We start from the raw sequence: 23812 nt of genomic DNA, 5'->3' as shown, positions 1-23812 counted from the left end.
CACAACTGTGACACTCCGCTATTATAAGGACTAGAATGAATGTTTGCTGTGTTCACTTCGGCGGTAAAATATTTTCATTCAAAAAAGTGTCCCACACTTCAACGATGGTAGACATTTATTAATATTGTAACCTCTCCTACTTCTTTAGTAAGCTAACAAGACTTCGCTGAGTCTAATTATGCCACCTCTTCGAACAAAAATATCGGCTGAGGTCGAATAATTCTCCGCTGAGCTTTAATAATTCTCCGCTGAGCTTTGACAAACCTCTAATGAGTTCTAATAATTCTCCGCTAGGCTTCAGTAAGAATCCGTCAGACCTTAGCACGTTGTAGTAAGGCAATGAAGCTAAACGAACACTCAATAAGCATCAGCGGATACCTAATAATTGTTGCTATGATTTAATAAGACTCCACTTAGCTTTGGCAGATCTCCGCTGAGTGTCCGATTCACTCCATTAAGCCTTCCTGCAACTTGCTTAGGCCTAACGGACACTTCCTGAAGCCTGGCGGAGAATTATTAGAGCTCAGCGGAGGTTTGTTAAAGCTCAGCGGAGAATTATTAGAACTCTGCCGATATTTTTATTCAAAGAGGTGGCATAATTAGACTTCGCGAAGTCTTCTTAGCTTACTAAAGAGAACATTTATTTATCCTCAGCGCAGTCTTACGAGAGGCTAAATTTTTAATAAATACTCTCCCATCGCTGAGAGAATGTAAGCTGAGCTCTCGTAAAGCTTTAAAAAAATGGTCGATCAGCATTATTAAATGTATACGCTACCCTTTGTCAACTGTTTCATGATTTTTATAATATGTCCGACACTTTTTTGAATGAAAATATTTTACCGCCGAAGTGAACACAGCAAACATTGATTCTAGTACTTATAGTAGCGGAGTGTCACAGTTGTGTCGAAATATTTTCTGTGTTTTTGTCGGGACAAAACAAAAAAAACTTTGTTTTTGCATCGAGTGAAAAGTGTTTTAGTGTTCAAATATGCCTTGGCGACCTAAAGGGACTATGCCCGAATACAATGGAAAGCATAAGAGGTGAGTTTCTTTGAATTTTTTCGGTGAATTTTTGCGATAAAATTTTACATACATTTTCGGGAAACTGTCCTGTCATTTCCCAATGACGGGCCTTAAATCGATTGTACGGTTTCGCGACGTTTAATCGATTACCTTTCGATTTCGTTCGGACGTCCTATAGGGATAACTACTATATCATTTGCTCAAACTCTCTATTTTGAATGAAACTTTCTCAACGTCTAAGTCCCATAAGTCTGACATTCAAATTGTTTAATGAACTTGACAAAAAATTGCTCGATTTCATTTATCTCATTTTGGTAATATGGAAAAACTATCAAGAATTTGTTGAATTTGTGATGAATCAAAATTGCATCCGAGAAATCAATTTTTTATTTCTTTTTGCTTCAGTCCACAAAATTTCGAATCTTTTATTTGATTTAAATCTATTATGCACAGTCGTAGAAGTAATCACATTTTCCGTTCCATAACGAGTGGAATGGGGGTATCATTGGGATTTAATCCACATTCTTTTCAGTTGTATTTTGTCAGCATTAACCACTGACGGCAAGTATATCAACAGTTTAACGCTCGAATCTATCAGTTCATTTGATTTAACTATTTTCAAGAGATTGATTTCAAATCTATTACCTCATTATTTTGAACTTCCGTTTTTCTATGTCAGACCGCATCATCGTTTATTCCTGCAGTTTTTATCGATACCAGATGATAGCCATCCACAACAGGACGGAAAAACACCAATGCATTTTTGTCTTTTTTTAAATTTATTTTTACACGTTTAACGACCAACTAAGAGGCTGTAGCATAACAATAACAAGGCCACTTAATTTGTGCGAATTACAGTGGGAATGGGAATATTGTAATATGAATTGAGATTGCGAATTACCGATTAGGAAAATTTTTACAAAAAATGGATTATTTTGGACGAAAAGGAAATGTAAAAACTGTAACTTTTTTTTTTCTTTTTTTTTCTAAGGTTTATTATTGAAACTGGTCAATTCTGACCAACGATCAATTTTGTTCTGATACATAGAAATTTAAAGTATAATCATTTTACTTGAATCCAGTGATATTAAGTAAATTTTGTCTGGTTTAGTTAGTTAGAGCTGTTTTGATGCTCACGTCGAATTATACGAGGTCGGAGGGTTTCTTTCTCTTCAATCGTCTTGTCAGGTTGTCAATATCCAGTAGCTGAGTTGCTTCTTGATTGACATGATTTTGTAGCTTTGATTGATGTTTCAAGGCCATTTGTCCAATGACTTCCTGAACCGTTGGGATTCCAAGGTCCTTGTGAAGGTCAGTATTACGGATGTACCAAGGTGCATTGACTGCATTTCTTAGGACTCTGTTCTGGAAACGTTGTATTTTTTTGATGTGGCAATCGGCAGCGCAGCCCCAAAGTTGTATTCCATATACCCAAACAGGTTTAAGTACTTGGTTGTATAATAGCATTTTGTTGTTGATGGACACATGCGAATTTCGTCCCATGAGCCAGTAAAGCTGTCTGTATCGAAGTCTAAGGTCAGTTGTTTTGATCTTAGTGTGTTCATTCCATTTAATCTTTGCATCAATATATTTTGCTGAATTATGAATGGGTACAGCAACTCCGCGCATTGTTAGGCGTTCTGCAGTTTTTTGTTAGTAAAGTTGATGTGCACGGCTTTTGTGTCGTTCAGCTTGATACGCCAAGTGTCAGTCCATTTGCCAATTTGGTCACATGATGCTTTTAATTTGGTTGTCGAGTCATCAACAGTTTTGCCTATGGCTAGGTTAGCTGTGTCATCTGCAAAAGTTGCGTTAGTCACTCCGGATGTTTGCGGCAAGTCGTAGGTGAATAGAAGGTATAAGACTGGTCCTAGGACACTTCCTTGTGGTACACCTGCTCTTATGTTTTTGAGGTCTGAGTATGCATCGTCATGTCTTACCCGGAACATTCTGTCTGATATGTATGATTTCAATAGATTTACCATTGGTAGTGGCATAAACTGGTTCAACTTGTACAGCAGTCCTTCGTGCCATACTTTGCCGAAGGCTTGAGCAACGTCTAGGAATATAGCTGAGCATACTTCGCCATCTTCCAGTGCTTTCTCAATAATGTTGATAAGTCGATGTACTTGTTCAATTGTTGAGTGATTTTTTCTGAATCCGAACTGATGATTCGGAAGGAGGTTTTTCTCATCGATGATGGGTATTATTCTTTTCAGAAGTAATTTCTCGAAGAGTTTTGACATGATAGGCAGTAATGAAATGGGCCTGTATGATTTGAGTAGTGTTGGCTCTTTGCCTGGTTTGGCAATCATAATCATTTCTGCTATTTTCCATGAATCAGGAAAATGTGGTAGTCTGAACGTTGCATTGATAAGGATCAGGAGCATTTGCAATCCTTTAGTTGGAAGCATTTTCAATACTCTTCCTGTGATCAGATCGAATCCTGGAGATTTTTTGGGATTCAAATTGTATTTTATTTCTCTTTTAAGTTCTTTGAGTGTGACTTTTTTAATTGGTTTGGTGTCCCTGTTAATGAATTCTGTTTCTGTTGGGTCAGGGCTATTATTTTCATTCGGTTTGAATGTGTCTTCGAGTAGGTTTGCAAAAGCATCTGCTTTTTGTTGGTCAGTTCTTGCCCAGGTGTCATCCTCAAGTCGAATTGGTGGGACAGGAATTATTTTCTTTGTTAGCCTTTAAGTCGTCTTCCAGACAGGTTTCGAAGGAAATTTGTAGTCGATGAATCTTTTAATTCTTGTATAAGCCGTTTTATTTGTTGTCCTTTGTTATTTAATTCATTTTTTAGTTAACTTTCAGAAAGTTTGGAAGATATGGAAGGAGAATCTCCTTAGGATATGTAGCACGAAATGGATCACAAGAAAATTCGGTTAACATAATTTGTTGTCACGACATTTACCAATAACGAAAGCATTGAAATTGACAATTGAAAATTTCTCCTCTTCCCTTTCCCACTCCCCCTTCAATGTGTCAAATTATATTTAATTTTTTTTTGTCAATTTAAGCAAGAAACATATCCGAACTGTCCCGCTGAAAATAAATGCAACATTTTAATGTAAACGGACGATTCGCACACGGTGCTTCCCATCACACATTATAACAATTTCAATTTTTATATTCGACACTTTCGGAAGAAAATGCTGATGGTAGCAGAAAACTTTGTTATGTTTCTGTTATTGGTTTGTGTTGCGCGCGGAAATTGCTAATAAAATACATTTTTAGTCTTTTATGATAGCAAAACGAAATGGAATTGATTTTTATACGATTTTCTTTTTTGCCGTCTGATGTGCCCCCACAAATATTTATCTTTTGTTTTTTCGCCCTCGCTCTGCTGGTACAAACTGTTTTTCGTTCGTTCCGAATGTTATTTGATAAAGATAAACATTTTGCCAATACAATTTTCAACAAAAAAACTTTATCATCCATTTTGTTGTACACCACACAATCTTTAGGAGCATAAAGCTGTGTGGTGCTAAAACATTTTTATGGCTGGTACATTCATAAATGTAAGACGAATCGGTGCGCTGGAATACAGCATAGTATACGTACACCCAGATACAAGCATCCGTTAAAATCTTGAAACAGCAATAAATTAGCTCTACCATTAGACAATACAATAACCGTACAATCGAGTCGCTGCAGCTGTGAACTAGAGACATATCACATTATTATAATATAGACACCAGTCTATTCGCTTATTGTTTACGGCACAATGTTCGAGATCGTTAAATGCGGAAAGTAAGCTATATCGCAAAGTCTCACACCATCATAAAATTGTTTTCGATCCCATTCAGTTGAAACACACTCTTTAATGTTGAATTATTAAAAAATAAAAAATCTGTTGTGAAATGAGAACGAACGAAATGAACCCCTGTCCTGATGTGATGGTGAAATATTATTGTTGTTGTTGTCGTTTGTTTTTTTCTCGTTTATTGCAAAATTTGCAAAACAAATAACGAGATGACCGTAGGTGTTGGATTTAGATAAATTGCTGGCGATTTATGAAACACCCGAAAACCCTTATCGTTACCCTTTTTTTGCGCTATCCTCTCTCTCTCTCTCTCTCTCTCTCTCTTGTCTTCTAATGTCCATATAACTGGCGGATCTATTGTAGAAAAATATAACGACAATAATACTTAAAGTGGAGGCTGGGATCTTTACGTAAAGGGTTATCCAGCTGAAGTATGTCAACTGTTTTACCATGTGATGGTTTTTTTGCTGTCCCCAAACGCCTTTTTTTAATGCAAAAAAAACGAGAGAGAAAAATCAAATCTTTTCGTTAATATAGATTAACATTGCAAATCAAGCAAAAACATATTTTACCTTTCGGCCAGCACACAAAACATGAATATCTAATTTTCGGGTTCAGTAAGCTTTACCATAATATTATATTCAGGGTTTCGGAGTCCGTTTCCCCCTTCACACACAAAAATGATGAGGGAAAACAACTTTTCTGAAGCATTGTTGACGAAAACCTCAACTTAATATAGTTTGTGATGGGTTCCATACATCCAACAGTTTAACATTTTAATTCCCATAATTAATTTGCTCTATAAATAGAAAAGAACACGAGATCGTTAGTGTTATGTGTAAACACAATTAAAACGAAAACTTTTACAACGTTTGCATAGGCCCCGGCTCTGGGTTAATTAAACTTTCCCAGCAGACCGAGCAGAATATTGGCGTTTGGCCGGTATACATTTCTTTGTCACATTGACGTGTTTGGCGAGTAAATATTTTGTTACAAAATAATCATTCGTTTATTTTATCGCTGAATCGGTACAAAGCACAGCAATTTGGGTGTATCATTAACGCTTAAATGATCTGAAAAATTTCGACTAAATCAAAACACACTCGCGCACGGCGTTAGTCTTTGCCGGATTGGAAAACGTTTACCGATATTTTTTTCTGATAAAATTTAAATAGAAAATGAACGGAAATGTTTCATATACACACGGTTGGCTGTGTTTCTTGATTTGAGAGTTGGATTTTCTTGGTTGTATGAATCAATTGACCTGGAAATATATCATCCGATTAAAAATACAACTCCAAATGACTGTCTAATCCACTAGACGTTGTTTTTTTTTTCTTACATCAGGCAAGGTTCTGTAACACACACAAAAATTTTTCTTGTGAGTAAACCACTCAAGGGGGCTATATAATCTCACAATACTATTGGATTTCAATTCATTATTTTATTAATAGATGAACGCGCATATTCGAGAGAGAAGTAAAAAAAAAGATAATTAAAAAAAGCCGCCGTTTGGACGATAACATAAATATACAAATGTATTAACACAAATCACCGACCATATACTTGTCTATCTGAAGAATGGTATAAATGAAATATTTTAAGAAACGAATTAAAAATTATAAAAACAATTCCGATGAATAATGAATTGTTTGAGTTTAATGAAATGTTCGGTTAGTGCGATTACAGAGTGATTATGCGTTGACGATGTTAATTTGTTTTTTAAATTCTCGTCTTTAGATGAAAAGCACCTTACAAAATCCAGAAGCGACCTGGACCTGGAGTACCAGACACCATTACTTTCTTTGCTTCTAAAATTTTGAACGGAGAATACAGCCTTTTTGAATGAAGAATGCAATCTGGTGTAAAAAACTGATTTCGATAAAGTGGATTCAGTGGATCCTCAGAATCTGTCTGACACTAACATTCAACTTGACATCAGGCTGCTGATAGCTAGGCTTTCTCAGATATAGGTCATAGACTAGTTCAAAACTATCATCCTGGCTATCTTGTTTCTTAATTGTAATGATCTGATAACGACCCGAGGATGCTTCTGAAGTCACGGCTCTAGAATAAAGGAAAGCAGCCTAGTTCCCAGCTGGAAATTAGTAGTATTCAAAGTACTAGGTACTACTTCCACTTTGGAATTCAATTTTTTCTTTAACCTATGTGTCATTAACTCCATATGCTAACAGGAAATTTTGCTGATAATTGAAGTGACACGTCCGGGAAGTTCAGGTAACAAATTATTTTTAAAATGAAAATCTGCTTCTCCAGAGGAAGCCTCCCAAAACTTTAATAAAATGTAACATTACGTTGAAAGTATGATTGCAAAAAGGAAATTTTCCACTAAAAAATTGAACGAGAGAAATTAATTAAGTTTTTATTCAGTCATATTTACATGAAATTGTTGATTTTAATATTATTCGCCTTCATCACAAAAAGGAACCTAATAAATATAAAATATCACAGAACGACAAGTGGCTTGTTTAAAAAATAAAACGAAACAGAAAAATAAACGAAAATTACAAAATAATTGACTAGAAAGTCGCTTAAAAAATGTAGTTATCAGAAAAGAAATAATTTTATATAATTTTATATGGGTGGATGCAGCAAAGTCGCTCCAGAAAGTCTCACGCTTTTATTGCGTTTGTGAGACGACCGTTATCCGACTTTAGAGAAATAGTTGAAAATGATGTCCTCTAGAACATACAACATGGAACATTTTTAGGAATTTTAATTATGAAAAATTCTACAGAATTTTGAAAATTCCGAGAAATTCTGAATAATTACAATTTAGTGGAACATTTTCTATTTTCATACTAACACTATGCTATTTCAACGGAAAGAGTGTATCTGTTCATAAAATTGGCAAGTGTTCCGAAAATGAAAAGAATATGACAGATTCGGAGAAATTCCGAATTTTTCGGAGAATTTTCATTTTGGCAATAATAGAAGTATCTGCCGATAAGGTACATACGTACATCATAAAATATTGCACTGATTATTGCAAACGATCAAAAATTTATTTGACTAGGCATTACTCTTGTGCAACATTTGACCGCCGTGGAAAACTTCTACATCACCCTGTCAATCGTTTATTATTAATATTCGTGAAAATAACCATTGAATGAACATGATATGACATAGTTAAACAAACACATGTTTTATTTGAAAATGCATATTAAATGTGCATGCGTGTGTAATTTGGATTGGGTATGTGTATAGCTGCACATTTTGTTCTGAAAAAAAAAGTCTCGTTATACACAATTTTCGTTATTAATTATGGACGGATGAAGGAATCTGAATGATTTCATAATAAAACTGTTGTGTGGCTATAATTTCACCAAAAACATATAACCACTTTTACGTGGTGGGTATACCTAACCTACGACTCGATTGTTATGCAAAATTGACGAAACGTTTCGTCTTACTTATCTCCTTTGCACAGGTGAAATATTTTAGTTTTCATTACCTCTGTAATAACCGACGCTAATCTAAATATTGAATATGCAAATAATACAAGTAATAACAGCGGCAATACTCTAATTGCAAAGTTCGAAAATAAAATGTAAATACGATGGGGTTTATAGAAGAGCGACAATGGGTTTGTTTATTGTGTTTTCATTTATACCTTGTTCATGAACGGGCTTACGAAAGTCTTATGTAAGTTAAACATTTATAGCAGTTATACACAGGGATTGGGTTGTGTTGTTTACGAGTTGTACGTGCGGGTGGTTACGGTGTGGATTAGGAAAGATGGGAGTGTTAAAGGTAAATGAGTGTTGATTTTGCAGGCGTTAAGACGTAGTGTTGAACATAGAGGACTGGGATATTGTGTATTAGTTCACTTTGTGGCATAGAACCATTTTCAATTAGAGATTCTTGTTGATATTTCTCGAAAATTATTTTATTTTTTGAATGCGAGAAATTCTCAATTTTCTCATGAAACGAGGTTACATGCTGGAGATTCTACGAATTGCTGACGCATGGTAATTTAGTTCGGACAGAATTATAACAGTAGTTTTAAAAGGTACGCCTTTTGCCGGTTTCAAGCTTTTTCGGTTAAATGTTAACAGTTTGAACGTTATAAAATCTAGACATTAAGACTGTAGAGTAGAATCTGGGCCTGGAAAGCTTAAAATTCCCACCATGCTATTTGTCGCTGTAAATTTATTGTAACAAAATGAATTCGAGGAACGAAAGCTTGACAATGCAAAGTATGGCTCTGGAGCTATTATTGTCAGTTTTTAATGAAAAATGTGTAGCATTGTCGCTTTGTTCATTTGTTTCTAAAGTTTCAATCAGCCGGCATTTCAATGAGGATTGATATCTTCCCAACAATGCCGAATCTACCCACTGAAGTAGTCTCAAGTCCAGAACGATTGAAATAGTGATTTGCTTGAGCAGACTACCTCAGGATGTCCTACTTATACTACACCAATTACTCAAGAATTGGACACACTGCGAAAGTAATGAGGTAAAAATCTTGTGAAAATCTTCGGCTCAGTTATGCAAATTGTGGACTTGTCGAAAACCCGAAGCAAGTTGCTCAAAAACACACGATTGATATTGCGAGTGTCAGAAGGTGTGTCTGAAATAATGAACTACTTTGGCAGCATCCAATGTGATCTGGTTTATTTCCTGCCTCATGGGAAAGTTGATTTTCGCAGTTGGCCTAATGCCGCGTAATGGTCAATTTTCGCATGGGACAGTCTAATAAAGTCCTTTACTTCATTCGCATTCGAGATACTGATCGAGGTTTCAAGTAATATTAAGTTCAAGGCAATCAACAGACTATTCAACAATTAATTTGATTCAGCGATTAATGCACTTAAAGAAAGCAGAATGAATGACTGTTAATTTACCGATATGCATTCGAATGCTTGCACAACTAATCGAATTATATTACCGAAATGCGTATGGCTTCTGAATGAACAGCAAACATTGCACAAATAGTTCAATTGTTTGTATGCAAATTTATTTGCTTCCTTTTCGGAGAAAATGTGTGCATTTCTAACCACTAACCACATAGTGATAAATGTATTTAGCTATTGCAACTTCGACGTTTGTAAGCTTCTCTTTCACTCTCTCTCTCTGCAAACAAAATATGCCAAGCCAATATTATTTCTACCGACTGGAACGTATGTATAGAATGGTAATCGATAAGTTCTGTGTATACACATAATCCACTGGATGAATGTAACCAAAATTTATTCATGAAAATTAACACGATTTTAGTCACAAATTTGAATATCATTTAATATTGTGACGCTTTTGTCTTATGTGTGTTTATGTGTTAAGCTAAATTTTCTTGACGGTGAATTTTCTTAAGATATTACGCCAACGGCGGGTTTTATCACGTTGGTGAATTTAATAATTGGAATGGTTGGATGGTGCGAGTGAGTGTGAGAATAATTATTCATTGTATCGTCAAATTGTTTGCTTTTTACATCAGATTAACAAGTTATTGTTGGATTCTCGCATCATCACCATCATCATCATTACCATCGTCATGATCGTGTATGTATATATTGTTGATGCCGATGTGACAACAAGGATTTAATATCCCTACTTATGAGCCTAATATTGACGGTTTAACGACGTTGGTTAATTGAGCGAAATAATATTCCGCATTATTGTGTAATCTTCGAGTTAAGTACTGGTAGTGCGGACAATGATATGTGGAACAGTGGAACTTGTAACGTACACACATATGAGGGAAGATTGTTCGATAATCTTCTTCATGCTTTACTATTCACACAGTATACAGTTGTGCTCTTACAAGCAAATAAAACGGCTCTTATGACAACAATGACAGCTCCAAATAGAATTTTAATTACACCGAAATAACGTGGATGTTCGAAATATTGAATAAAATTAGTCTCGACTTGAAAGGATGCTCTATTTCAGATAAAATCCATCAAAAAGGGAAGCTTGTGATTGGGTTTCATTTTTGGTTGTCATTCGAGTAGGGGATTAAATTGTAATCTGCCACGATATTAAGGTAATTTTGCTTCAGGCTCAGCGGAAAGTAGTTAATAAAAACGACAAAACTAACGAACAATGCCTTGTATCGTGATATTGTAAATCAGTCTACTCGTCAGTGGATTTCCTGTTCTATAATTTGATAAAAATTTGATTTTTGTTTGAATGTCCCACGAATTGGATATGTAAATCGGACTAAGCAGAAGGATTGACAAATATTGACGTTGGCAACCACTTTTTAGTTATAGAATTGGTTGAATCCCACCGACCGTGATTAACCTATCATCAGATAGTTCGGACGGCTATCATCTGTTGTCGATAACTACAGCAGAAATAAACGACAAGCTCTCTAACTAATGCGGTCTTACCAGTAAAAAGCATGTTTGAAAAATGAAGTAATAGATTTGAAATAATCGCTTGAAATTTACTCAGATCGAATGAAGTACTAGATTCAATAAATAAATTGCTGATATGCTTTCCGTCTGTGAAAGGTTAGATATGTCTCTTTACTGAATTGCGCCGACGAAAATTTTGTTAGCGTGATAAGAATTCAGTTTTCGATACTAGTTCACTGCGTATGGCTGTACTCCTCAAGTCGCTTTCATTACGGAAATATTTTTCTGTGCCATATTGGTAAGTGGAAACGAATTCAATAGGAATCAAATAACGAACTCAACACTCAACTTCACTTGAACCGATTCAATCGGCTTTGATTTTTTTTACAAATTTGACAATCGGTTCGAATCTGTCTGCGGTCGAGTAGTGGAAAGCAGACGAGTTACTCACTACGCTATTTAGATTTTCATTACACTGTTGCTGTCCTACCTTATCTATCATTTTCCCGTTAAAACATCTTAATATTTTGCAAAGAAAGCACAAACCCTATGCTGCAAAGAGTTAGTTGTAAAGTTGTGCAGAAACTATAAAGTTGGTTCAACCAACCATTTATTGAAGCAAAATTTATGGCAGAGTTTATTTTAAGTAAATCAAAGCAAAAATATTTTTGACGCTTAACTAAATACAATGTCGGTGAGTAATCTCATTATCAAAGTTTTTAAGACTCTGTGTACACTCGGATGTTCTTATACACCAGCACAGGCGAAAATATATTTTTTTTATACATTCTCTGCATTAAAAAAAATGTTTTAATCCAAAAAAAACTCTTGACTTGAAGAGAGAAAAAAAAACTTTTAATATCGTAAGCCAACAGCAATGTTGCATCTTTTTATGAATTATTTTTAACCTCAAAAAATCTGTAATTCCTTTTTTTTTGTCTATTTTTAGGTAAGTGAAGTGCAAAAACATCTTTATTCTACTTATAACCATAAATTACGTAAGTACAAACACGTTTTTCTTTTCGTTCCTGTAAACGAAAACTGCATTAACATCCAAAATAGGCACCTGCGTAAATAAGATGTTTAATTACGCTTGAAGTAAGTTCAGTTAGCTTTTCCACAAAACAAAACTTTCATGCCGATTCCCATGTACTATACATATAAATCTATATACAAACACCAGCGACAAAGCCATTCAAGCACAACACAAACAATCGAAAGCAATGAATTTGTCGTAATGTCGAGAACGATGTTCTGCAAGCATAAATTACAGTCCTATTTAAAAAAAAAAGTGGAAAAAAGTAAAACGAGAAGAAACGAGGAAAATTGGCAAAATGGTCGCACGACAAAGGATATAAATTCAGTGTACGAAAACGGCACTTCCACTTCTCCTATACTATTTTGAATTGTAGAAGAATTAAGAGGATTTGAAGCGATAAAATTATCATTTACATTCGATGTGTAGGTCTGCACAATTGGTTGGTATTATAAATTAAGTTTCTGCGTCCACAAAAATACATCGACAACCTTAAGGATTAGTTTGAAATTAAGGGTCTGAGATTTTTGGATATATTTTTGGTGTACATTTTTGGTGTACATTTCGGGTGTCCTTACCTTAAATATTGTCTATTCACTATCCACATTAGGGCGTATCGAATTTTACAAATTTTAAGGACCGCGATAGCCTGTGTGCGGAAAACGTAGATCATCGAAAACTGTGTCCGGACATGTGGTTGATGAATCCGATGGAGCCATGGAAGAAGTCCCCCCGGGCGGCTTTAAGTTTCCGATGGTCATAATTCGGAAAGTTGAGAGTATTTTTGAAAACAATGTTCTAGCGGGATGTAGAGCTTTGAAAACTCTACAAATCTACCGAAGAAACCTATGGTCCAAAAGGTGCCATTGCCAAGATTGCCTAACATCGAAAATGTGACCTTTTGGTTTTTGACTTATATTTCCTGAGAGACAAATGATTTTTTTTAGCCTGTGGTATGAGGTGGTAGAGGAGGTCGAGCACTTCCAGTACACTAGGCATTTCCATGGCTCCATTGGATCCATCAACCACATGCCCGGACACAGTTTTCGATGATATACGTTTTCCGCACACAGGCTATCGCGGTCCTTAAAATTTGCAAAATTCGATACGCCCTAATCCACATCATCATTTAAAATTAGGAAGCTCCTTTTGGAACCACCTCGGAGTGTAGACACGAAGCTGTGCCATCTCTTCGCAACGACAAATTATGCTCAATTTTTTGCGCTCTTTTTTATAGCACTTCGTATGTGGAAGTAACCTCCACATATAAGTTTAATTCTAAAAGAATAGAAAAATAAAATTCTAGAGAAATGATGTGTGGAACGACCGGTGGCGAGATGCGGTTTTCAAATTATAATTTCATGTTCTTTTACAATTTCATTTCATGACTTTGATGCTGACCAAAATATCATATTTATAAAATATTCGAAAGTTTTGTTTGTTTTTACGCAACTAATTTGAATGCACATCCCATTATCATTATCATATATTGATTGAAATACATACTCCACAAAATAAATAGTAAAAACAACAAACAAAACTGCGAGAATTTTATTCAAAATTACTCATTTTCCAAGTCAATAATGTTTAACATCAAAATCATTGACATTCGTCTGGAATACTGTTCGGTGAATAAATTTAAATTTTTAACAAATGCTATCATTTCTCGCAGCCCTCTGCCACTTCATTAATACATTGCAATAAAAACATTGCAATTTATAAAGTGAGGGACACTTTGGAAAAACAGCCTGCCGAAATCGGACGCATTCTCCAGTGGACTTTTTGATATGTGGCTAGAAAGGAATTCAACCCTTGAAACCAAAACCACTTTCAAAACTATTCTTCGAAGTTTGTGTGGCTGGTGAAAGGTGATCCAAAACCGAAAATTAGCACTTATCTTACAAAAATTTCTCCAGTTACACGAGCCGTACAGGGTCGTGTGAGGTGTCATTAGAAAGGTAATCACTTGTACTATTGAGCCGAATAGGAACCTATTGGCTTTGAAATTCATCCACACTGAAATATGTGTAGTTAAAGTTTTTAACCGAATAATTACACCGTTCTTACAGAAATTACTCGAGCTAAACTCGTCCGATTTCGTTAGACTGTTTTTCAAAAGAATCCCGCAGTAGAACCTAAAATGTATAAATTAGTTGGAAAGTTATTAGTCTGATAGAGCTTTCATGCTTTCATGTGCCACATCGGATGTGGTGTCCGAAATGGTTGCTTCCTTTCTTGCTTTACAATTTTTTCTGTCTTACCTATCCCAGCAGTATTTCAGAAACTATCGATAAATCAATTTGAACAGATGCTTCATGTGAAATAATCTAATGAACAAATACCACACCGAACCTTGATTCCCTTGATAATAATTGCAAACTGAAAAGTTGTAAACGAACTGAGTAATGAAAATAAATAATTTTCCCGCTCTTGTGCTAAATGCTTTTCTTTTCATAAAATAAAATTGAAAAAAAAAACTTTCAAAATCCACATTCATTTTCAAGAACAATAATATTTCTATTCATTTTCTGTGGAGTAGCAGCGAGTGAGACGGAACGAAAACTTCTTAATCGTCTTTAATCCCGACTATGTCACAAGAAACAACTAAGACACGAACAGAAAAAAAAGTGCACAAATTTTCTTATTGCGAAAAAATATTTAAACTTTGAAAGTTTTTCTTTCGGTAAATCTCTTTAGAACATAAATAGAAATATCTCTGTGCAAGTGTTCTGAGCTACGGGATTTCTTCTGGTATGTAGACAATTCTTCTTTTTGTTCTTGCTGTTAAACTTTACTGAGTTTTTCTTTTAAAGTAAAACTGAAACCGGTTAAGACAGAGTTAACGGATTATTTTTGGGTGTAAAACGAAATTATCTGAAAGTTTTACTTTATCGCAACAATACCATACAAATGACAAATTGGCATTAAATGGTTTTGGAGTAATTAAATTCTGTTCGGTCGGTTCGTACGCGTGTAGATTGTATGCTAAAATGTTTCGGAGAGAAATTCACCGACTACGTTGGAATAATAATAATATTTCGAAATTAGTAAAATGGGAACGGTCGTGCTGGGGTTACAATGTCAATGAGTTTTCAACAGCACACGTCCTTTGACGAAACTGTCTCGTTCCATTCATTTCCCAGTCACCAGTGGTAAACACCATCAAGAACAACATATTGCTATTGACTGGCTCTACGAAGATTACAAATCACTTCGTTATTGAGCTCTCGGTCGACATAAAATTGATCTTTGATTTGTGTGAAAATGTTTCTGAATTATTCATGTCCCTGTTCATAATCCGAACGTCGTCGTCATGTTACAATTGAAAAATTTAAATATTTACCATTTTAATATCCTGCTAAACGCATTGCTTCTTGTCAGACACGGCCAAATTGTTTCGTATTGGTGGAAATATTCTCTGTGCATTTTCGTCCGAAAATAAAACATGAATTTTTAAATGAATTTATGTTCCAGGTCATAAATGATCCGGATGTGAATACCAAACGAATATGAATACGGCTCTATGTGTATTATTGCACGAATGCTAATTGGTTGGACCCTAGGTTTACGATAAAATGAAATTATTGTACACGTACGTGGTGATATGATCAGTGCACGTACAGTTCTATATATGGACAGTGTATATGGCTATGTTTCTCATTCGTGTTTGGGTAATTATTGCATTGTTTTACCCGAAATATTGTTGTGTCCTTTTACACAATATATTTAATTAGTTTTTGTATTAAACAGCATATTTGTTGGTTGTGTGCCTCAGGCCCAACCATTTGATACCCGATTTTTCTAAAGGAAAATCCCATAAAGTGGATGCTGTCAATTGCAATTGAGGCTTTCTTTCATTAGTCCGAAAAGGGAATTTATTTCCTCTGTGGAAGCACAGTCGTTAAACTACGAATCAGTTCAAAGAAATTAGAAACTTAACATCATGTGGAGGGTACATTTGTCAATGCACTTCCACTGTATGTTGGTTTAAGCGCAAACATAGTAACGAATGGGAACATCAATTAAAACATTTCAAATGGAAAACCGATGGAAATTAAAATTGCAAACAAAACTTTTAACTGTGGTCTAGTTCTAGTCTGTACTATACTGTTCCTGCATTGACTCTATAGACAGCATTGAATGGTTTAATTGATTCAAAATATTCCAATAAAGTTTCTCTAACATCATGTAACACCGCGGTTCAAGTCCTGAGGACTTTGGAAAGTCGAAATAAAGATTTATTTTGAATCATTTGTTACAGGGTGTCAAAGAAATTTAGACCCGAAATTGCTTCAGCAGTTTTCCAGCTGATCCCCTCATTAGAGCTTTTGTCCGGTGAAAGTACGAGAACCAATTTTCGACTAATAATTTCGCTCCCAGTTAATGATCATAAATGGCACTAAGTTTGTAGCTCATCTTACCACTGGCACAGTAAAATAATTCGATAATGACAGGACAGGGCCTTAAAGAGTAGTGAATATACTGGAAATTATTATTGTGATTGTTCACGAGTGTATTGAAAACCAATGTCTTCCGGACAGAATTCCGGATCTCAAACCTCAACCGAATGGGCTGTGTACGAGGAAATGTAGTCACATTATCGAAGACAAATTCCAATCACTTTACCATTAGGTGAGTGAGAATCGCTACGGTTAGTTTTTTCTTTTCTTTTCTCACCTCCTGTTATCCCATAGATTTATTCCGAATGTCCTTCCATATTTATTCATACATTATATCAACAATCGCATTCTATATATTCGCTATTACTCTTCGGTATATGTACTTCTCTTGGGGTGTTGGAAGAAAAATAAACTAAAATAAACTAAGAATTTTCAAAATGAAAAGATGTATCCTCGAAACGGGTATATAGAAAATAGATATATCGTAAAGCATTGTACATCCCGTGGTGATCGTATATTGTGACCGAATACATTCCATTTTACATTGAATCTAACGTACATTGTATATAGTCCCATTCACAGCAACTACAGTTGAATTTATACAGCTTAAAGAGACATCATATTTCATTTCGGTATGTATAAGGTAGACGGGGGTTTTTCGTCTTTCAGTTTCCGAAAAATTTTCATGAAGAACAAAATTGTATAATATTTATGAGACTTTTATGTATTGTAATATTTTATTACACGTTTTGCGCGCCGCGCTGTTACTGATGTATGATTTCGTTTATTTTATATCATGAATTGAATCGGGAAAAATGAGAATAAACATTAATATAATTGTTGGGTTGTGATTTTGAATAATGTAAAAAAAACTTTGCGTAACAATGCAAATAAAAGTTCATTCGTTTCCCGTCAAAAAACGATAAAAGTTATTCCCCAAGTTAGGCGAGCACACGAAAAGGTCGTGACACTTGGAAATATTAAATTGAATAGGTCACGGCTAGGTCTAGATATTTGTGGTGGCTATTACCGATACTCTCACAACCGGCAGTAGTCGACTTGTACTTGTGGCGCCCACAAGACATTTTTCATTCAATTTTCTGTAAAAGTACTAGTGCCCAGTTTCAATCAATCTTCAAGTGGTGGTGCCCAAGCCTCACTTGTCCTTAGAAGTCGGCGCCCCTATTAAATTTTACAACTTCAGAACTTAAAAGCAGCTAAGTGTTAAATATGAAAAGATTTTCATTCATTCATTTTCTGGTAGATAACTTTATCCATTAAATGTCAGAGTAGTGAAGTTGGTTGACAAAAAGTAGAGCGCTGACATTAGTAATTTTTCGATAGAAATGTAATAGAAACATACAAAAATCTATTACATTTGAGCTTTAGTTTCCAAACAGCGTTTCCCTATAAGTGCTTTTGTCTTTACTTTGGCGAAATCTTTTGTTTAACAAGAAGCTCTAAATTTTCAAAAATGTATCAGGCGCTCAGCTATCAGCAAGATTTTAGAATTTTTTTCATGAATTCCGATAATAATAGAACTGATTGACAAAGTATACGATTAATCGACTAAAGAAGAATTTGTTGAGCTCTCCCATAAGGCCGGTCCGGTATAGTTTATGTTGACTTTCTTTCCATTTGTTTTTCTACTTTTTCTTTTTCATTAAGTTCAAGACTACGATTACGAAACCATTTTCATTCCCTAGTCGGTGCTAAAATGTAATTCTTTCAATTCTTTTTTTTTGTTCGTTCCTTTTAACAAAAAGAGAAACTAAGAAGAATGATTTATATGCATTTCCGGTGGAAAAAAGTTAACAGTTCTCGTTGTAGTGCTTTTTCTTCTTATGCGACAACAATATAATGTACATTGTACATGCAAGATGTGTGTAAGATTTTTCCATTATACAAATGATAAAGAAAAATAGAAAGTACCGACAACAGCAAAAGAAATTGTGAAAGAAAGGGAGAGAAGTTTTATATTAAAGATATGAAAATAAGTTTTCCGACTTGTGTTCATATAAAAATGATAGACAGTTTTCATTATGCATGGAGCGCTGCTTTTCAAATAATTTAACTTTATTTAGCGAAAAATTCATATTTTTCAAGTTACACAATCAATATTGCTACACTGTCGACCGTACCAATAAATTGAGCGTATGACCATATTGCATGTCGATATTAAAAAAGGGTCATTCAGCCTTACGACAACAATCAAACAAAAACCATTTTAATTACTCATGATATTGGATAATCGCAGGTTTCATATCCCTGCGGGGACCTAGAAGTTTCAGTACAACTAAATCACAAAGAGAAAAATATTTCGTTGTGATAGTTGAACCAAGGCAAAGCCGAGCTCAATTCTCATAAAAACACGGTGTTCAGAAATCAGGTCAATAATACGCCTCGAAAGTTCTGAGGGCAGTTAGACGCACAACTGATTTCTCGCCTAAATATAGGCTAGACATAAATACAAATTCATTGTATTTGGGTAAAGTTCTATTTGAAGTTTTGTCTGACACAGGAATCGAACCTGGATCATTCACTTACATATACTACAGTGAATTTAAACAAAAATTGATCCCGTCCTTCAAAGTTCGCACCAGGGCCTAATATTTGACGAAGTTTAACAAATTGTGTGTCAAATGTTAGGCCCTGGTTCGCACCAATTAAATATTGAAAGACACTTTTTAGATTTACACTAAGGAATCGTGCGGGTCTGCGTAGCTCTGCAGTTTCCCCTCACGTTTCAATTCATTTGTCCGCAACAGAGTAAGGTTTTAATGAAAATATTTCATTGACGAGAAAAATGCAAAACTAAAAAACCAATCAAAATCTCATATGAACGCACGCATACCCAACCCATACCCATACCTTGTTGGAACTTCCGAACAACTGGATTCCATGGCAATGTAACATACATATAATTCATTATTATGGTCGCGAATTGTTGTTTGAGTTGTTGCCACACAACGACCGTTGTGAAATTTGCAGCCCATTTTGTTTCGTTAAATTATTTCCATTCAGCTGTAAAGCCACGCTTATGCGTTTAACATTCGCGATATGGTTATTCGGGACTGAAAATGAACATCGTTTGAATGTGCGGTATATGGTCGAGGGTAAATATTTTATTAAACTGAATTGTTGTTCCCAACAAAAATGGAGTTTATTTAAATTGTAAAAGAAATGCCAGAAAGGTCCTTTCAGAGAATCGAAGGCGAGCTGGAGGCGAGTTCTGGCACAGAATTCACTATAAAAAACCTTTAAGCGTATGTAAGGAACAACATTTTGCCTGTAGTTCGACGAAGTCGCAAGTCACAAGTATTTCGAGTCTTAGTAAAAGGCGCTGCAGTTTGCAAACCAAAACTTTATTGATCGATAGGATAGTACCGATAGTACACATATAATGTCCTTTATTATGAAGTTTTACCGTTCGAAATTAATCATCGCACATCGAATTCGCATCGTCCATTTCATTGGCCGTACTAATAACGCTTTCAATAAAATCTAAGTTGTCTGTAACTTTAGTGTAATACCTCGGCAATGAGTTTGTACAATTTCTAGTTCCCCAGGACACTATTCCAACCTGACGTTTTGTTAACGAGTCAATGAGCGGTCCGCCTGTGTCACACACAAGTAATTAATATCCGTTCTTGTAACAATGAACCATAATCAATTCAACCCAACTAACCTGAGTCACCCTGACAGTGAGCCTTATTTTTTCCTCCAGCGCAAATGTTGTGCTCCTCGATTTCTTTGACTGTTCCACCTCCCACTTTATCTTTACATGCTTTCGCCGACTTGACTGTCAAATGAACTTGATACAAACGATTATCAGATGGATGATCTGGATTAAATCCCCATCCCGAAACGAATACGTCCTCGCCGGGATTTGTTTTGTCGCTTGCCTGAGCTATGGGTACAATTGCCTTATTTTGATCGAGTGAGATAGCTTCATTTAATTCAAGCAAAGCCATATCGTGGAAATAATGGCTTTCAGGGCCCTGGTATTTTGGATGAAGGTGAACGTTTTTCACTGTATGCACATCTCCGCCTTGTTTCATACTTGAACCCACGTAGATAAAATATTGATCGGGTCCGTACACGTGGCCGGTTTTGAAATCTTTGACGCCTTGAAAAAGAAAAGAAAAAGAAATTAGAAATGAATTTCTACGCTCAACAGTGACTGACAATGTCCAGCTGTTAGTATTAGATTTGGTTTCAGAATTGAACCGCCGCACTGTTCTGCCTTGACTGGTTTTCCAGGTATCGGAACTCCATCAACCCTATAAACTTGGGCCATGTACGCTGCGTCCTGAATATCGGTTCGATATCCACCATAAATACGTCCTTCCGGTCCTTTTGGTTCATCTTGACCAAATGTCGTCTCTGACGACAAAATTGAAACAATTGACAGTAGTATAATGCGGTACATTTTCCTTCTTTGGAGTGACTGGCTTTAAATGACAATTTCACTGTCGTTTTATAGTAAAATAAATAATTGCAATGGAAAATATTTAATTCAATTTGAACTATTCGTTGTCTTCTAATTAATTTTAATTATTTCTATAAAATTGCAATGCGATTACTACTGTACTGATATTGAACAATGTGATTAAAACAAAGTTTGATGTTGGTGCAAGTGCAAGCAAATTGTCAGATTATCAAGAAACCAAATTCTTTTTAATTACCGGTTACCTTGGACTAATTCCCTTGACTGAAAGTCAAGGGTCTTATGCCAGAAAATACCCTAAAATGTTAGTAACCATACAGTGTATGAAAAATTATCAAAACTTTAATTGTTTGAAATAATTTTTTTTTGTCACGACGATAACTTGAGTAATTCTTAACCGATTTGGATGATTTTTTTTTAATCGACTAGGAATGAAATTCCTGAACTTAAGTTCGAAGATGAGCCATGTCGGGATAAGGTTCTGGAAACTATTCCAGAAAAACATGATTTTATTGATAATTGTAATTGATAATACAGTGCTGATAATTGCTATTGTGATAATGATAATTTAATGATAATTTAATGTGTTGTGGTGATATTATAGAAAATGTTATTAAAAACGTAGAAGAATGGGATTTCTGAGGTTAAGTTCGAGGATGGGCAATGTATAAGGTTCTGGAAACTATTTCAGAAAAATAAGTATCTGCTAATAATTGGTAATAATAATATTGTTCCTTTGACTGAAGTCAAGGGTCTTACGCCAGAAAATACCCTAAAATGTTGGTAACATTTTACAGTACAGTGTATGAAAAATTATCAAAATCTTAATTGTTTGTAGCCATTTTTTTTTGTCATCACGATAACTTGAGTAATTCTTAACCGATTTTGATGATTTTTTTAGAAGGTGGGCTATGTCGGGATATAAGGTTCTGGAAACTATTCCAGAAAACAGGATTTTACTCTGTTGATACTTGATAATACATGATATTATACCGCTGATAATTGAGTTTGTGATAATTTATGATAATTTAATGTGTTGTGGCGATATTGTATGAAATGTTATTTATCAAAAACGTAATTGTTTGTAACCATTTTTTTATCATGACGATAACTTGAGTAATAATTCTTAACCGATTTTAATAAAATTTCTTTTAATCGACGAGGAATGGAATTCCCGAGATTAAGGTCGGAAGCTATTCCATTTACTATGTTGATAATTGATAATTATTGGTAATTGATCATGATTCCCTTCACTGAGAGAAGAAGATACGTCTGTTTTGAATGAAGTCGTTGTCGTTCCTGTTGTCAAAGTTCGGATTAACAGTTAATTGGAACAAACTTTTAGGACTGTCGTACAATCGCTAAACCGAACTGGTGTGCATACGTTATTTTGCACCAGCTGGTCCCATTTGGAATTGTATGTGACCAGCTGGTGCAAAATAACGTATGCACACCAGTTCGGTTTAGCGATTGTATGACTTTTAAGAAAACAAAATAATTTACCGCATTAACTTAAGTATGGTTGCCACTCAACAAAAAAGTACTCCTTGAGATAGCGAACTGTCAAGTAAACAAAGCAAAAATTCATTTTTTTTTCTTTCACACGGAGTATTTTTGTGGTAAATGGTAAATGGAGAAATAAAAATGGTTACTACAGTGATATTATTGATATTTAGGTATTTATCTTCGTTCTGGTTACTTCATTTTCGCAATAATGCCACAGCGAAGAATTCGCCTAATTTAAAATACAATGCACTACGGCAATTATTTTTTATTTAATGCCACCACGAAAAAGGCTGTTGGCGCAACCTTCTAATAATACAACCTTGGAAACCACAGCGGATCATACTGATACAGACAGAGTGTGAGTTGTGTGGATTGAGTGGAATTCATTGAAAACGTCAAATTCCTAACAAAAAAGACATTTGAAATGTCGGCGGATGTACCTGAAATTACATATACAGTAAGCATATAGTATTACAAACAAGCAATTCTAACATTAGACAACTCCGACGAGTGTGAAGTTTTCGGCCCGAGCGAAGCGAGGGTCGTAATTCACACGAGTTACGGTATCGTATTGCAATATTAGACAGCTCGGACGAGCGATAAGTTTGCGGTTAGAGCGAATCGAAGGCCGTAATTGACACGAGTTGCGGTATCTTACTGCATTAGTTAACAACTCGGGTCTTATTGGATTATTGCACAATATAAACGAATACAAAGTGACAATATTTCATTTTTGTAGAAGTAAATGTATCAAATTGAGAATTGTGTTAGATTATTACATCCATACCGTGGACTTCAGGAATTGTCCATTCTCACCCAGATGAAAAAATCAGTTAAAATAAAATAAGATAATCAAACCTGAAAGAACCAGGTTAAGACAACCCTGAGTTGATCACGAAGGCGGTGACACACAAAAACAAAATTCTTTCAGAACCTTGATTATAATATTCTGTAATATAAGGTAAAAGCAAAATGAAATGATCTAGTCTGGTTTTTGACAATTGAAATTCAGTTGACAAAAATGAGGCTCGATAATTTTGTTTTGCTTTCACTTTAATTGATTAATTATTTTGGAAAAATTATCAGTCAAGGGACCCGACCCGCCCAAAAGGTGGGACCTAGTTTAAATAAAATTGAAAACATTTCACCGTTACAAATTGGGCTGGGGCTGTCAATAAATGACGGTCATGCAAAACTCTATGTTTGATGGACAGGGTAGACAACGCGCGCACACATGATCCATTTCAATATCTCGTAATTATCCTAATTTCTAATCACACGACATCCAGTGACAGACCACCTGCC

At 35.2% G+C, this 23812-nt stretch overlaps 2 protein-coding genes across 7 annotated transcripts in view; one reads left to right on the top strand and one right to left on the bottom strand.

The window, feature by feature from the left end:
* LOC119076005 (dystrophin, isoforms A/C/F/G/H) overlaps window positions 1-23812 on the top strand; it is a 339975-nt gene that overhangs the window by 143864 nt on the left and 172299 nt on the right. The window lies entirely within an intron of this gene.
* On the bottom strand, window positions 19900-20999 carry LOC119076129 (trypsin 3A1-like). Its single transcript, XM_037182801.1, has 3 exons — window positions 20740-20999; window positions 20240-20680; window positions 19900-20169 (listed from the first exon to the last, which is right to left on the bottom strand). Exons 1-3 carry the CDS (start codon window positions 20981-20983, stop codon window positions 19988-19990), a joined length of 867 nt encoding a protein of 288 aa, XP_037038696.1. The 5' UTR covers window positions 20984-20999; the 3' UTR covers window positions 19900-19987.

This window comes from Bradysia coprophila, unplaced genomic scaffold (genome assembly GCF_014529535.1).
Source record: "Bradysia coprophila strain Holo2 unplaced genomic scaffold, BU_Bcop_v1 contig_232, whole genome shotgun sequence".
NCBI lineage: Eukaryota > Metazoa > Arthropoda > Insecta > Diptera > Sciaridae > Bradysia > Bradysia coprophila.
The sequence above is the reverse complement of the archived record's forward strand: the minus strand, read 5'-3'. Positions and strand labels throughout refer to the sequence as shown.

What these genes read in the sequence shown, in the direction of transcription:
- LOC119076129 (XM_037182801.1), bottom strand. Translation starts at nt 20,983, where the DNA reads ATGTACCGCATTATACTACTGTCAATTGTTTCAATTTTGTCGTCAGAG. An exon ending in AATACTAACAGCTGGACATT is followed by an intron (nt 20,681 to 20,739) that starts GTCAGTCACTGT and finishes TTCTTTTTCAAG; the next exon opens with GCGTCAAAGATTTCAAAACC. An exon ending in TCACTGTCAGGGTGACTCAG is followed by an intron (nt 20,170 to 20,239) that starts GTTAGTTGGGTT and finishes TGTGTGACACAG; the next exon opens with GCGGACCGCTCATTGACTCG.